Raw genomic sequence first — 16754 nt, 5'->3', positions numbered from 1 at the left:
CTCGGGCTACCCCGCCTTTGCCCCAGCCGCCTCCCTGCGCAGGCCCGGAGGCGTTAGCCGGTCACCCCCGCCCCCGAGGCTGCAGCCCCGGAGCCGTGCAGGGCGGGTGTCCCCCGCACGGGCAGGTAGAGCCCCGCCGTGGCTGCCCATCCCGTCCTGCAAACCCCCATGGGGTGATTTCGGGCTCGGTCCCAGCAGGGCAGAGCCGCCTCCCTGCAGCACGATGCTCGTCTCCAGCTTTACGTCTCCTGCCTTTCCCGGTTTGGTTGCTTTATCCGTTCAGTGTCCGCTCACAGCCCTGCCATCCATGCGTTTATCTAATCCCTTTTTATACTGGGAGCAACCTGTCAGAAAGGGCACCTAATTACATCACCTCGGTGTCCTCGAGGTAACATACAACGGCTCCCCAAAACTATCCTGAATCAGTCGCTGAGGGTGGGTATTCCCGGGTGTGCGGGGTTCCATGTCCTGCTCCTTCCCCAAAAGCCACTCTTCTCTGGCACCCTCTGCCCTCCCACCCTGCCTCGTTCTTGACTTCAGGGCAACGGGATGCAGACTCACCCCCGTAACCCGTTGCACAGCCCTGCGCTCCTCCGCTGCGTAGGTGCGGAGTTAGCCGCCGACGTGCAGCAATATAAAGTGGGACCCAAAACACAGGGCAGCGGCAAACCAGGCTCCCCCCACCCCCAAATTGTCTGCTGACCCCCGGAGGTGCGGAGCCCAGCAAAGCAACCCAGCGGCTGTTCCTGCAAAGAGGTGTTCAAGCGAGCAAAGCCCCGAGCTACGGGGACCCGCGGCACCGTGCCCTCGCGGGAATTGTCTTTCATTTAAATTAGCCTTTTCGGCACAGCAGGATTCAGAGTCGCAAACAGGGGGCAAACCTCACACCGCTCCGGCCCTCCGCAAACCAGGAGACATCGACACGTGGGGATTATTCTGCCGCCACCCTCCCTGCGCTCCAGAGGAGGTTAATAGAGTATAAGACCCAGGATTTGCATGGGCCTCTTTTCAAATACTTGAAAGCTACTGTTCACATCGCAGGGAGGTCAGCGGCTCTTTAAATCATTACTCACTGGGATTACTTCCCTTACAGGCTCCTCTGCAGTTTTTAATTCATTTGAGCTGCTATTTAGCAGCAGAGCCACTCGTTTCGACGGCAAGGAAGCGAGCGCAGAGGCTTATAGGAAGTTTTCTATTAAAAATTCATCGCAAACTCTGCCTCAGACCTCTCAGGAGCACGGCGCTCAGTAGGGCCATGCGGGTGTCTGGATCTATTTTGTAGTCTAAGGGAAGGGGATCTGAGAGCAGCATGCAGGGAGGGAGCGTGCTATTCATTCATAAATCAAACAACAGATGCCGGGTCCAACGGGGTGCACGATGGTGACAATTTTTAACCCCTGAGTGTCACCGCTAAAACGGGCTCCCACGGGGCAATTACAGGCGCTGCAGGCAGAGGTTCCTGCGGGAGGAAGCTGCGGGGCTCGGGGGAAGAAATAAGTGCGAGACCGGCCTGTTGACGACTCCAGCAGGGCTGCGGTGGGCTCTGCGCCCCGGGGTTGGGCGATACCCGCAGTGGGGGAAACCCTTCTCAGCACCCGCTTCCAGGGCCAGGGCTGCAGCTTGACATCAAATCCTCATCCATTAACTTCCTGGGGGCCACGGCTGCCCAAATTCACCTTGCTGTCTGCTTACACAGCCCTGGCACCTGGCGTCCAGCTTCCTTGCTTGGGGAAGCAAGAGGAGGAGGACGAGGAAGACTTTAGCCAGAGTTTCAGATCCTGGCATGAAGTGCTGTCCCTTGGGAAAATCAACATGAGATTCCCACCCGGTTGCCTGGGACCAGGTTTCATTCACCATCATTTGAAGGACTAGAAACGGCCATGACCGGAGAAGTGGCTGCTGACTCTCCCTACAGCTTTGGGGCTTGCCTGTCCTCCCACTTCTCCCCATTTTATACCAGTGCATTTAATTACCAGTCCTCATTTCAATCAGCATCCCCAGGGAGACACTCCACACGGGGGTGCACCCACGTGCGCATCCTCATTCACTCGGGGACCAGAGCGGTGAGCCCCAAGCGCATGCTGCGGGGTGACTCAGGAGCGATGCTGCTGCTGTCAAGGGATTTATTGTCTCTCTAAACAGCACGTGAGGGGAGCCAGGACCCACCGCTCCCCCGGCACCAGCCTTTGGCGGGCGCCCTGCGCTCCGGGCGTAGCACAAATGCTCGAGCGTGTACAGCGCCGACGGGATGAGATGGGGTTTTCAAAAGCTGCGAAGTGACTTAGGAGCACGAGTGCGATTGACGTGAATCCCTGCAGTTCTGAAGTCACGAAAGTGCCATTCTTCATTGTTCAGGACCGCGATTCTCCTCTCCCCACAACGGCCCGACAATGAGGAGCATGTTCAGGGCTCACATCCTCTGTGCTATTGATAGCACGGCCGAGCTTTTTGGAGCGTGGGTCCCATCTGCCACTTCCACTCTTTTTTAAAAGATCCTAATGACTGTCAGATCCTTTTAGTTCTTAATTAATTTCAGAGTTCAACTGCAAATAGGAAACAAGGCAGCTTTTGCCCTTACGCATATGAATATTACTGTTCCATTTAATGTGGTTACTGGTGGAATGCTGTTATTCATTCCTGCCTGCAATAAAAGCCACATGTTTTTAAAACTTTGCACTTGAAAAAACTTTTAGGAAAGAAATCAAGTATGTTTTGTATGCATGGCATGAGATAAAAACTAGTCATAAATATTCAAAGAACAGTTAGAGCTTTATGCTTGATTTAAACAAGTGAACAGAGAAGTGCGACGGTTGAAGTAAGTGGGGAATGAAAGCCCAACGCTCCTTTAAGAATGTGCTTATGCAGAGAAAAGGAACTATTCATGCAAAGGTTATGGAGTGCCTAAGGACATCCCATCTCCTCCAAAAATGCCCAAAGGTGGATAGCACGACTGGAAACATTGGGCTTTGTTCAGAGCTATTCAAGTTCATGGGAGTTTCTCTCTCTTCGGGGGTTTCAGAGGAGTTTTAGGGGGGGACGCGATGCCTCGTGCCAGACCCTATGGGGAATGAGGACTCTTCTTGCGTGGAGACATCTCCAACGTGTCCGTTCCCCACGTTGGAAGGCAGGTGGTTGAAGTCATGGTGAGCATTTCCTGGGGCTCCTGGGACCCCTGGACAGACCTTCCCTGGAGCCCCCGGAGCCTGGCACAGCCGAAACCACGAGGGAAGGGACTGAGCGCCGGGGCCCCGGGCGGTGCCCGTCCCACGGCCGTGCCGCCGGAGCCCGGGGTGGTGCCAAGCCCTTCAAAACCCAAAACGCGACAGGGGGAGAAATAAAAAAAAATTCCAAAGGAAAGAAAAAGGGGAAACGTCTGGATGGTGGAAAGAGGAACCGAAAGGCACATGACAACGAGAAAAGTACAATGGGGTGGATGCAGAAAAACACGAAACGATTTCTAATTGCAAGGAGAGGCGCTTGGAGGAGTTACTGTCATGGAAAGGCTCCCAGACAGAACGCCGAGGGCCGGGTGCTGGGAAATCCTCCTGCACGTGCTGAGCAAAGCACTCTTGCAACACAAAAAGGCTGCAGAAAGCCCTTTCTTGCCTTGGAAAATAGCTGTGCATTGGCAAAACTGCCCATCGCTCATCCCCATCCCTGGTGGGGTGGGAAAATCGATCTCCTCGGGGGGAAGATGGGGTAACCTCCTTACGGGGTAACCAACTGTACGGTGGCTGAATGTGCAATGGGGTTTCCTAAAGAGCATTTTTCACTGTTGTTCTCTACAGCCTGGCCCAAAATGTTGGGGTGGTGCTGGGTATCAAACGGGTGCTCAGTGCTCCTGTGCTACGCTGAGGTTTGCAGGGCAGCAGGGAGCCCACAGAGACCCCTGGGGAAGGGTCTTGCATCCACACACTGAAACAGCGGCCAGGGTATGTGCTCGAGCCCTGGCGGGGTGAAGTGAGCCTGTGCTGGGCTCCGGCTGCCGAGCGATCCCTTTGGGGAAGTCAAACGTGAAGAGAGAGAAAGTGAACCTCGGGAAGCGCTCACATTCCCGCACGCTCACCTGCCTCCCTGCAAAGGGCACCTGGCTGTTAGCAAACCTCGGCCAAAGGTTTAGCTGCTTCAGGGCTGCGATGTCTGCAAATACCCCTGGGATGTGGGGACAGAAACGGGTGCTCACCCCTCCCCCCCCCCCTCCCCGGGAGGGCAGGAGGGGGCTGGCAGCTGACTGCGACAGGCGCTGGCGTCAGACAGGGAACTCCAATTTCCCTTTTGGTTCAGGTCTGACAGAGCATCTTAGGGTCACATCTCAGCAAAAGCGGCTTTACAGGCAAGTGCAAATACGCTATATCCATTTAACTTCCCTGTGGGACATCAGCGTTGCAAAGGGAACCCAGCCTGGTCACCCCGAGGGCACCCCACTGACCTGAGAGCACCGGACACCCCTTTAACCAGGCAGCCCACAGATGTGGGCTTTCCACGGTGGCCTCGTGCATCGTTTGCATCTTGCTCCGAAGAGGGTGACAGGGTCGTGCCACCTCATGCTGGCTGACCACAGGGCAGCGGAGATGCCTTGCGGCAGCTTTGCTAAATTTCCAAAGCCCTTCCTGGAATATCCTCTTGCTGGAGGTGGAGAGTTTCCCCCCAAACCTCAGCCTGCGACACCTCGCCGGGAGGGCCACCGGCACGCCGCTGTGGCCGGCAGTGACACCGGCACGGGCATCTCCTCCCCTCCTGCCTCAGCCCCAATGCTTTCCCCATCTTCCCCCCGAGGAGGTTACCCCATTTCTCTTGCCTGGGCTGAGCCCTGATGGAGGCAGAGCCGGCGGGTTGGGAGGGAGGCAGATCATAGGAGGTGCTTTATAAATGCGTGGTTTATAAATGTGCCTAATCCACCAGCTTTCATCCACGCAAGGGTTTTCCCCGCCTGTTTGCAGGCAGATGAGCTTTGCACAGCAGTGCCAGTGCGGCGTGGCTGATAGTTGTTCTCCAGCAAGCGAACAGTTTGGGAAAAGCCCCCAAAACTGATATTTAAAGGCAGAGATCAGGGACGGCAAGAACGGGACCGGTTGCAGCGATGGAGCCCAACGAAGCTGCAAGGTCTGCACCAAGCAGCATCGCGTACAGCTGGAGAAATGCGAACCGGAGGCTGGCAGCGTGTTTCTCCAGCCCATTGCGATGCTGCTTGGTGTGGAGCATGAGCACACGGCCGGCAGCGCACAGGTCGCCTGCGGGCAGCTGCCTGCTCAGCCCCGCGGGCAGATCCCGCATCTCCGCATTCAGTCGTCACCCCAGGTCCACCTCACTCGAGCTGTTCCTCAAGCAGCTTGCCCATGACATCGCCGGCACACGCAGCTCATTAACTCTACCTTATAGCTCAAGGCAGAAGACACAGATGAGGTTCGGCCTGGCTGGCAGCCCTTTTGCAATGCCAGTGCCGTGATTGCACCCCAAACGTTTCTGTCAATGCAACGCATTGGCCATTTTCCACAAAAAATAAGGTCCTGGGCAAGGACCAGCTCTTCCCGTGCGAGGTGTTTATCACCCCTGTGGGAGCAATCCCTGATTTCTGCCATCTCCGCCAGACTTTGGGGCAACCCGCAGCAGAAACAGTGAAGATCTTCTAGCAGCGACACGGAGCGACCTCAAACTCTGCCGTCAACGACTAGCCTACAGAACGGTAATTCTGAGAGAACTGGCCTCTGGTTCCAGCTGCAAATTGTCCTGCAGGCCCGCACCATTTTTCCTGGGTTCATTTGCTTTTTGCAATTATTCACTACTTTCACTTCTACGATTAACTCCGGGCGAGGCTATTTCGCAGCAGGGCTGCAGTCGGGCCACTTTGACTAGATGGGCTCTGGGTTGCGTTGCTTCTGCTCATTCCCCAGATTATTTTTCCCGGTGCAAACATTTGCTTTCATATTTGCCCTTCGGTAAAGGCTCTCATCAGTGCGAGTTTGCCCGACGTCCCCCACCGATGTCTGGTGGTCGCAGAGTAGCTCCAGAAAACAAGCCCCCGAGAGGGTTCAGCCTGCAAATTCACCCAGCACCTACGCATCCCTTTAGGCACACAACAAAGCCCCGACTCGGAGGAAATAGTCACAGGCTAAAAACGACCCAGAAGGTACTTTTCTGGTTTTTGGCTATGAACTCAGACAAATCAAACGCGATGTTATTTAGGGATCGCTGTTAAGTCACTGATTGCTCCTCATCCATCTCCAGCAGCCTGGAAAGGGAACCGCGCCTTCTCGCCTCCATCAACCCCCCGGCCCTGCGCTTATCAGCATGAGCTCTTTTTTTTTTTTTGCAGAAGTTTCTTATAAAAGTTCATATGCAAGCAGGAGGTGTCTGTCTGCCTGGGTCAGCTGGCTGACACCATGAGTGAGCAGGCTCCTCGCCCCAGCCCAGACAGCAGCCTGGGTTCAGCATCAGGTTGGGGCTGGAGACGAGAGAAATGGAGAACTTGCCCAGACAAAACGGTAGCGGCTTTCGGTCTCACACGAGCAGTCAGCTCTGTGGGGAGAGAGGGGATCTTATCTGCAAAATGCAACCTCAGCCATGTCCTGGGGTCTGAGCCGCTCCGCGCCTGCCCGACCCTCCAAGACTGGTGGTTTTCGAGAATGTTTTTACATTTTCTCCTCCAACCGAGCGGCGGGCCCTCGCTGGCAGGAAGCACATGCTCCAGGAGAAGGCATTGGTGGGGGAAGCAAGATGTCTGGGTTCAACCCGCAGCTCCACCGCAGCCTTCCCCAAGGACCCCGGACACGCTGCGCAGGGGCTCCCCGGCAAGTGCTTTGGTTCCCCCGTCTCCCACCCCTCGGCCACGGCAAACCCCCCGGCACCAGACCCTGCAACACAACACAGTCCCGGCACCGCGTGTGCATCCCACCTCCGGCAGCAAGGATCCCCCGCTTTCAACCAGCCCCCCCAGACGTGACGTTAACCCAAGGAAATCCCCGCAAGCCCCGGCAAGCTCGCATTCGCATTCTTGGCATTTCAAGACACAACAGGGACGAGCCCATCCTGCCGCCAGCGAGCGCTTCCCGCTTCCATTGATGTCAGTGGGATTCAAGGGGGTTGAATTTTGGCAGGATCAGGGTCTTTTCATCTCCCAGCGGCGAGGGTCGGCCTTGCTCGCCCGCTGAACGGCAGCAGTGGAACCGCAGAGGTGGTCGGGGATGGGAGGTGGGATGTCTCCGGTGAAAGTTCAGGGAGACAAACTGTGAATTCCCCATTTCAGGAGCGTATCCCAATGCCCCTGCTCTTGCTGGACATGATGAGGGTATTTAATCTCCTCCGACACGGGGTGGGATGGTGAGACTGACCACCCAAGCAATGGGTGTTGGGTTAAATTGTGCCTGCTGGCTGTCGAGGTAGAAAGAGGTTTGAAACGACTAAAAGATGCCACCTTAAGGGCTTGGCTAATCCACCCGCTACACCAAGCATGTGTTGACTTTCCAGGCAGCGCAGGAGGAATCCCAGCACTGCCGGTCCCATTTAACCCCTCCTGCGAAGGGCGTCTGGCTCTCGGTGCAGCTGGGATGGAGGTGCTGGGAGCCGGCATCGTAGGCAACCTGCTTGTCCCATCACGGACCCAAAGCTTTGACTTTGTGGGTCCCAATCCCTCCCACCATCACAGATTCAACTTTTTTTGTGGGCTCCCTTCATCACCATTAACTAACCCCATTTGTCTTCCCCCGGCCAGATCCAACCACAGCATGTAGAGCCACATTTCTCAAGGATAACGTCCCCTCTGGCTGGGGCTACCTGGGCAAAACAAACCCTGGAGGATGGATAGGCACGTATTTCTAGTAAATATGAGCAATGTTTTTGCATTTTAATAATATCCTATACTGCTGTCTCAGAGTAAATGAAGATGAACTCTGGCATCACAGCCCTGGAGAGACAGGAGAAAAATGTGTGTTGGTGGTGCCAGCTAGCACAGTTTGGGCTCAAAAGAGTTAACTAAAGCGTTGGCTGATCAGAAACTATCTCGTTTGCATATGTTATCCCACTGACCTCCATCTGAGGGAGGAAGGCGATGGGGAGAGTTGCAGGATGGAGGACTCAGGATTGAACTGCCCAGCTCTGGCTCCCAGCAACACCTTGATGCACACCGAGGTCCCACCAGCACCCGCTCCACCACGAAACATCTCCACAATCCTGACCCAAACTCAGACCTTCCTACAACAGACCAGAAGTCCCCAAATCGACGGGAGAAAGCAAGCTGTGATGGATTCAGCAGCCCCTGGGCTTGCAAGAGCGGGTCGAGCCCCTGCTTGTGAGCGCAGGGCTGCCACGTTTGGTGAAAGCAGAGCTAAGCGGGAGAAGAAACGTGATCTTTTGGGAAAAAACAAATGAAGTGAAGCTCTGTGCCCAGCTCGAGGTGCAAAAAGCAAACGCACGACGCTAACATGGGGTAAATTCGGGTCTGAAAGGCTTTACCACTTAGAGGTCCCTATTAGCTGCAGAGGTAAGGAAGGTTTAAAGCACGTGCATGGGATCCAACCCCCATGGGAACGGGGCCGAGATGCTGGTGGGTGTCCCACCACCCCGCTTAGGGACGAGGAGTCGGGGCTGGGGCTGCTCCTCCCAGCCTGGCAGTTTTGCTGAGTTTTGTGGAAAAAAAATGGTAGGCTCGCTCATTCGGCAAGATTTTCCAAACCAACCCAGGGCTAATAAAAAAAGGTGTTTAATTACAGGGTTCAAGGTAATTGGGCACAAAAGTGGCCAGTAAAATGGGGCACGGTGCAAAGGAGCTGCAGAACAGGGGCTTAATTTTGGAACAGCACATCTGATTTAGTCTTTACGTTCTCTGGCCGGCACTTTCTCTCTCCTAATGAGGGAAAACGGCATGGCCTTTCGCAAATCCCTGCTAAGTAGTTTAATCCTGACTTCAAGTCACTGAAATTACGGCACCGTGCTCTGTCCTTAAATTATCTCCACGCATATGCTTCCAGTTTAAAGGGAAACGGCGCAGCCCGTGTCTGGCATTTAATGTCTGCCAGGCTGTGGAGAAACAGCCTCCCCGGCTTTTCCGTGCACCCCATCGGTGCGTGGCCCCGCTCCCAGCTCGAGCATCTTCCTGCCACTGGCTTGCACCCACCATCGCTGAGCGTGGGATGCAGGGGGCAATACTCCTTTAAATATTTTGTAAGCAATATGAACGGGAATGGAAATAGGCAATTTTCGCGGGAATTTTTAGTATTTGCAATTGAGTGTAGCTTCGTCCCTGGCTTTTTGGCTTCTCATTGGGAGAGAAATCGAGCTGCAGCTGGGGATATTCCTGTAACAGCCCCGCTAGTGGCAGCAGCTGGGCGGGAGGCGTGCGCGGGCTGTGTTGTTGGTTAGGAAACGTGCCGCTCCTGGGAATAACCCACGTGCTTGCTCCAGAGATCAGAAAGCAACCGCTCCAGTCGCTTGCTGAGGTTTTCCTCCAAGAAAACTCCCTTCCAGCTGCAAGAGAAGCACTATTTAACCAACACCCATCTAACAGACACACGGACCCCGTGCTGTCGGCTCCATCCTGGGATGCTGGTGCTGCACCCGGAGCCATGCGGGAAACCTCTTGCAAAGCCCCGACCAACGCTCGTTAACACAATGAGTATCTTTTAACGACCAGCTCACCCTGTCCCGCAATCACGGGCACTGGCACGCTCTCCATCGGCACGCGGAGAGTTTGCGACACCCTTTGCCTGTCTGTCTGTCTGTCCCCGTGCCAGACTGAGCCCTGGCCGGGACCCAGGAGGCGCAGAGGGTGCAAGAAGCCAGGGCAGACTTTGGTCCAGGGTTGTGCCGCTAACATCATTCCTACCATTTTGTTTTGATTTTTTTTAGAAGCTATTTTAACAAAAACCATGCTGCCTTGTGAAATCACATCCCAGTATAGCTGCCATAAACACTGCGACTGGAAAAAAAAAAGCCGCCCTGGAGCCCTAAATCCCATCATTACCAGGAGAAAAGACCCTTGGAAGGTGCCTCCTCCCGGCTGGGAGCTTCTAACCCACGCCAACAGCTTGTGGTCATGAGGTCGAACCCTGCCACGATGCCAAAGGGACCGGTGAAACCTCAGCAGTCGGTGCCCCAGACGCCGGCGGGGCGGGCTGGGGGGGCGCGGGATGCGTGGCTGGTGCCGGCGGTTATTTGGGCACCGCTAGCACATCCCTCGCCACCCGCTGCCCCGAATCGTGGCCGTGAAACTGGTGGCACCTCGGGGACACGAATCCCTCGTGAGATGCTCCTCGCTGGGGGGATGGGACCATCCAGGGTGGTAGGAGGTCCCTTCCCAGCCGTCACGGGGAGGGCTGCATCTCCCCAAGTGGAAATACAAACCCAGGAGCCTCTTATCCCTCCATCCAGGATCCGGCCATCCCAGAGGCAAAGGTCAGGTCTCTACAGGGCCCTCCTGCACAACAGAGATTGTTGAAAAAAAGCCCATTTTTCAGTGTCTCCCTTCCCAACTGAGGCCTTTTTTTTTTTTTTTTTAAATCTCTCCCTTCTCCTCCTATTTTGGTTGTTCTTATATTTTATTTTACAATAGCTTGAGTAATACGTTCCTCATGTTGCAAACGCACTCGCTGCTTCCAGTGGGAATGGAAAATCATTGTTTCTTTTTATTTTCCCTTTTCTTTTTCTTTTTAATATGTTTATGTTATGGAAAATACCCCCAGATTGCAGACGCGTCGGCTGTCCCACTTTCTTGGAAAAAAAAAATAAAAAAATAAAGAATTAAAGCATTTTTAGAAAGACAAGAGCCGAGGAGGAGGAGGAGAACACTGCGGTCGAAGGCTGTGCCTGGCACCCCGCAGACCGCTGTCGTGGCCAGCTCGGGTGTTGCTTTAGGCTGCCAGTGCATCTCGGCGTCACGATGGTCCGTACAGCACCCGGTACATTGGGGCCGCATCCTGCCCTCTCCGAAGCGGCCGAGGTGGGATGCTGGTGCCCTGCGTGGGAGGTGGGTGCTCTCCGTTCCCCCCTTTCCCACACGCCCTTCTCTGCCAGGGGGTGCCCAGGAGGGAGCTGCCCCCCTGGGGGTGCTTCTGCGAAGGGCCTCGTCGTCCCCACCGGCCGGGAAACCACATCCGCCGCCGGCGCGGCAGCTGCCCCGGTGAGGCCAGGATGGCAAAGGGAAGAGGCAGAAATGGGTGGAAACGCAGAGAAATTTTTCCGGAAAAGGCAGGGAGCGGCAGCAGGTCCAGAGGGTGGAGGAGGATTTGTGTTTGCAACCAAAAAACCTGAAGCATCTGTGGTTTCAGCCAGCATGAACGTCGGGGATGCTGCCCCATGCTCCAGCAAATGCCGATCGCCTGCATATAACTGGGGGCACCGTACCAGATTTGCAGCGTGTCTTCACTCATTTTTCCTCCCACCCAGCTCCGCCACCCCAGGGTGCTGCCATCAGCACCCCCCAGCCTGGTGCACCCGAATATCTCCTCTCTTACAACACAGGGCACATCCCCACCCTGAAAAGAAGCTCTTCTTTCGGCACCCCGTTCCCTCCGCCTTCCCCTGCAGCGGTGCATCACGAATCCTCGTTCAGCAAGATGGTCAGCCTCAGTTTTGGAGGGGTGTCAGCAGAAGCCGGCCGACGGCGCAGGGTCTCACCTCGCCCACGCTCGCCGCAGGGTCCGCAGAGGTTATACCAGTGACAGGGCAAGGCTAATGTTTTTTGGCCAAGAATTGAAGTTAAAGGCTGCTGGGATCTCTGGGATGAAGGGGCCGGGAGTGCAGATTCAGCCCCAGCCTTTGCGCCTGCTCCATTCCCGCCACGTCAGGGATGAAGCACCGGAGCCAAGGAAAATGAAAGTGTGATGGGAAGCCCTGAGGGAGAGCTCAGCCCTCTGGATCCTGCATCGCTTGCGCAGCTAATGGACATGACCCCTGCAGCGATACTTTCTTCCTGCCCTGGAGGTACCCAGGAGAAAAATCAGGTGCAAAAGCACCCTGCAGCAGGAGGGAGAGGGGACATGCATCCTCAGGGCTGACCCCAAGCCCCCATCGCCAGCACCCTAATGCCACTGGAGACCTCCTGGCAGGTTTTTCAATGTTCTCCCCTCCGTTGCTCAGCCTCATTCGGGGAGTATTTACGGCGTGGCCCGTGGCTTGGGCTCATCGCTTCGGATGGGAAGTCACATTCTTGCTCCTAATGTCGACCATGTGTGGATCTGAGCCTGCAAACATACAGCTCATTCTTTGTTTCCCAAACCGTACGCGGCCAAAACAGTGGACCGCAAACACTGACGACATATCGGAGGAGATCAAGTCTAAGAAATCATCATGAATTAAAGTGCTCAGCAAAGGGGAACGCCACTGTCTCTCTACCCCTATTAGATCATAACAAGGTGATGAGAGACAATGGATTTATACTCGTTCACACACACACACACACACACAAATATATTAAAAAAAAAAAAGACAAAAAAAAAAAAGACATGCCACCAGTCAGCGGGGTTCCCTTGGAAAAGGCAAAGCCACTGACAGTCAATCAGGAGCCCGCGAGCTCCGAGCACACAAGCCTTCCCCAGGAGGGGAGGACGAATGGAGGCAAACCGGATTTCGTGGCCACGTGGCGCTGCGCGCCAGGCCCCCGGCATGTGGGCGAGCGCGTGTGCGTGGGGCCGGGGCGGTACTGGAACTCCCCACGCCCTCCATCCCCGGGGAGCTGGGGGGGGCAGAGGGAGGGTTTGCGCAGGGGTAGGGGGGTGAAGGGACCCAGGGCGCTGGGTGAGAGCAGGCTGTGGCTGAGCTGTGACTGTAGGGGAGCTCCTGGGTGTGCAATGCTCACAGGTGTGCAAACATCTGCGGGTATTGCAATGCTCATGGGCGTGCAAATGCCCACGGGGAGTGCAATGCTCACGGGTGTGCAGACATCTACGGGGGCATCCCTCCTCTCCCCAGCACACGGGCTCTGCCTTGCTCTTCCCACCTGCAGACACAGATAACATATCCGGCTGCGGGCAGGCACGGTCCACGTGCTCGTGTCTCCCACCCCAGCACCCGATCACCGCAGACCCCCGGTGCGATGCACTGCCGTCGTGCTGGTGGGGAGCTTAGTTACCCGTATGTTAAAAAATAATATTAATAAAATCACCTTGGGTGGTAGAGGATGAGACAAAACCCCTGCCTTTAGGGAAACACGACGGCAAAGCTCGGTGACACCATTACACGTGCACGGTGTTTCCCGGTGCCCGCTCACCCAGCCTCCACCGGAGGCATTGCCCAGAGCAGAGCATGGCGGGAGGAAGGAAAAACCACTCGAGATACTGTCAGGGTTACAGTTTTCTGTGGTTAGGAAGAAACACAGGAATCCATTAAAAGGAAGTTTGCCGAGCAGGAATCCTGCAGTGGCCAGTTACAGGAAGGGTGGAAAAAGAAACCTCTGCTTGGGGTGAGCCGGGGCCATCACCTCTGCCCTGACAGGCGAGGAAAGCCGCTGGTGTCTTGGGGGTGCAGCAAGGAGAGGCAGTGTGCTGGGGCACGGCCGGAGCACCGGGGCGGCTTCCCCATGCCCCGGGATGCGTCAGCCCCGGTGCGCAGCGGCAGCCCGAGACCACAGCCCCCAAAGCAGCAATTGCAAAAGTCTGACTAATTCGTGCTTGTGGCAAATGGGGGAAAGGCACGGACGCAGTGACCTTCCAGAGAAGAAATGACATCCGCCTGCCGCACCAGGGCAGTCAGCATCGCCCGCTTTCAGAAGCCAAAGGTGACTGGCACCAGCTCCGTCACCGCAGGGTTTCCTCCTGCTCCTCCTCCAGCATCTGCTGGGGCAGGTCCAGGGCCAGAAGAAGTCAGTTTGTCCATTCAAGCTGCCACATTTCGGGGACGAGGTGGGTCCCCCATGGGATCATGGCTTATTTCTTCCCCTACGGGGCGGACAATGTTCTCGGGGGGGATTTCAGACTCCCCCCGACAAGGCTGCCCTGTGCTGGGCCGCAACCCTTCTGCCTTCCCTGGGGGCAGAGCAGCACAGCAGGGACCATCCGAGCCCCCACGCTCCCCGCTGTAGGCAGAACCCTGCCTGTTCATTAGGCTAACGAGGCCATGAAGGGCTAGCAGGGACCCTCAGGCTCCCCACGCCCGCATGGACCACCCGCTCCCTTTAGCAAAGCGGAGAAGAAGGCGCAGAGACAGGAGGAAATTTGCCACGATCAACCGGAGGTGAGCCCAGGAGAAGCAGCGAAGCAGGGACTAAACCCCAGGATCAGTCCCAGTTCCTTCAGAGCAGCACTGAGCACTGCACTACGGCCAGACAGGGCTGAGACTGCGCCTACATTCGTGCATTTGCAAAAGAAACAGTAAAATTCCCTCCTTGGATGCCAGGACCAAGGCTCGGTGCCCTTTGCCTCCCACGCAAGGGCATGAAGCCACCTGGGGAAGGCAGTGGGGCGAGGGCAGCTGCCCACGAGGACACCAACACGATGGAGAAAGAGGCAAAAAAAGTGATATAACACCGTTTCATTTTCACTGGGGAGCGTGGACGGACGGTGACAGTTTATGAGCTGTTCCCGCACGCTTTTAGATTTACGAAAATCAAGGAAAAAACGTCAAACATTGGCAACTTGAGCTAGGAAGAGGCGAACGAGCCCAGCATGGACACCCCGAGCAGAGGAGCCAGCCCGTGCCACCAGCGAGCCTTCGCAGGGCTCACCCCAAGGCAAGATAACTCCCAACCCTCAGTGGAAAGGTCTGAGAGCACCCGAGCTGCCAGCACCTCTCTCCTCCCTCGGTGGCCCCACGGACCATCGCACCCCGTGGCCGTCCCTGCAGGTTTCCACTGAAAACGCAGCGGTGGCTGTTGAGAAACCAGCCCCTGTGCCTGAGGCCTCCCCGGCCCGATAGCCATCAGTAACGAAGAACTAACTCACGGATGTGACATTTGTGGTTTGATGACTTAGAGGCAACCGGCTGCCACCGCGACGGCAGCTTCTCAGGTCCCGGGAGGGCACGGCCGGACCCAGGAGTCGAGCCGCAAGGTGGTTGGATGGAGCAGAAAAAGACGTAGTTATTTTTGCCTTGCGAAAAAAGGAGAGAAAAGTGTTTCGCAGCCCTGCGAAGGAGCGCGGCCGCGGCTCGGTCCGGTCCCACGTGCTGTGCCGGCAACTCGGGCCAGTGCCGGTTCAGCCGAGTTTATCGTACAACTTCTGGCTAGTTTCCAAGAGAACTGAGGAGACGCAAAGGCAGCCCCCGGGCCAAACCGCCGCTGGCCGCCAAAAATGGGGTTTATATCCCCAAACCGTCGACTGGAGGCAAATTCATTTCAGTCCCCGCCAGATATTTTACTCAGTTGTGAATCCGGCGTGGGCAAACAGGGATTGGTGCCGCTCTCCCACGTGGGGCTCCTTTGCCCGCCCCGCTGGAAAGCCAAAAAATCCCTTTTCTATATATATTAAAAAAAAAAAAAAGGCGTTTCCAGACTAACTAGTGAATACCTTTGGGATTTTTTCATTTCATTCCTTAAATATTTGCGCAAACAAACACCCATTTTCATGGATGTGCCCAGAAAAGCAAACAAAACTATGAATGCGGTTGAATCCCCCAAAGCCATGAGGAATTTAAATGAACGTTCGTGAATGTTTTGCAGTACTCACCCAAATCTAGCCGGGCAGGAGAAGACACACTGAGGTCCATAAAGAAAACAAGGATTTCTTGTCCTAATACTAAACAAATGTTTCACCATTTGGCCATATTCCATCCTTGGTGCAATCATTTAATTCTCCCCCATTTAATAAAAAATTATGTCTGAAACAAAGATGTTTATTGCTTTTATGAGTTCCTATTTGTATGGAAATTGCATACAAGACGTGATATTTCTGTTGCTCGCTCTCTTTTTATTTTTAAATGAGCAAGCCCAGTTAAACCCCAGCATTTCTTCATCTGGCTTGCGGAGGGAGAAGTATAGATTAAAAAGAACCATGCAAATGTTTTTTATAAACTTCTCTTATTTCCTTGCCATGGGACTGCCTTTAATTAGCTGCACGAAGTACAAAGGACACATTTATAATGCCACCATCTCCGAGCGGAGGGCATTAAGATGAACGTGGCTATTTTGCCTATTTGCCCTGTGCTCCGGCATGGTGTATCCGTGCTGGGGCTGGGGAAGCCGGTCCGGATTTACACCCCCCACCCCTCAATCCCTGGCTCTTTCTGCTGCCTCTCCAACGCCCTCTGCTCAGAAGACGGCTCAAGGCCACGGAGGTATGGTGATGCAGCTTGACACCACCGATCCACCTCAAAAGGACACGTAACCTTTCGTGTGCTCAAAAATAGGCGAAAAGCTGCTCTGGAGTGACGCGTTGCTGGATGGCCTGCTGCATTTTGCTCTTTGGGTAGGGATTTAGGATTACCCTCCCCTGATCTGCCTGGGTTCAGCGCGACGCTGTCGAGCCGTCGCTCAGGACCCGGGTCCTTGCAGCCGTGATCAGCTCAAGCTTTCGCTCCTGAATCGCGTCAGGAAGGGAAAAGGCAGAGGTTTGCAGAGCTCTGCCCGATGCGTTAGCAAGCCCCCAGCTTCTTCCCCAAAAGGTCTTGGCACACGCCTGGGAGCCGCGGTCCCAGCAGCTCCAGCCCACGCCAGCCCGCCCGGTTCACCCCGAGCAGCCCAGCTGCAGAGGAGTTGCGACAAGAGGATGGCAGTCATGAAACAAAGGCAGGTTCAGTTCTGGGGACACGAGATCCTGCCGGGAGCTGGGACCGAGCGGAGGAGAAATTTGGGGAGAAGTGACCCCCTCTCGCAGGCAGTTTGCTCGTCCCGA

At 55.5% G+C, this 16754-nt stretch overlaps 2 protein-coding genes across 2 annotated transcripts in view; one reads left to right on the top strand and one right to left on the bottom strand.

Annotated features, from left to right (window-relative positions):
- The window catches only part of RUNX3 (runt-related transcription factor 3), a 52576-nt gene extending 40327 nt beyond the window's left edge, over positions 1–12249 (bottom strand). Inside the window, exon 1 of the mRNA XM_009332184.1 lies at positions 12214–12249. Coding sequence (XP_009330459.1) covers positions 12214–12249 — 36 coding nt within the window. The remainder of the gene's footprint in view (positions 1–12213) is intronic.
- Positions 12250–14083: 1834 nt separating this feature from the next.
- SYF2 (SYF2 pre-mRNA-splicing factor) overlaps positions 14084–16754 on the top strand; it is a 54027-nt gene continuing 51356 nt past the window's right edge. Inside the window, exon 1 of the mRNA XM_009332183.1 lies at positions 14084–14160. Within this exon, the coding sequence (XP_009330458.1) occupies positions 14084–14160 (77 nt within the window). The remainder of the gene's footprint in view (positions 14161–16754) is intronic.

This window comes from Pygoscelis adeliae, unplaced genomic scaffold, assembly GCF_000699105.1.
Source record: "Pygoscelis adeliae isolate BGI_AS28 unplaced genomic scaffold, ASM69910v1 Scaffold359, whole genome shotgun sequence".
Classification (NCBI taxonomy): Eukaryota; Metazoa; Chordata; class Aves; order Sphenisciformes; family Spheniscidae; genus Pygoscelis; species Pygoscelis adeliae.
This window is presented reverse-complemented; position numbering and strand designations above follow the sequence as displayed.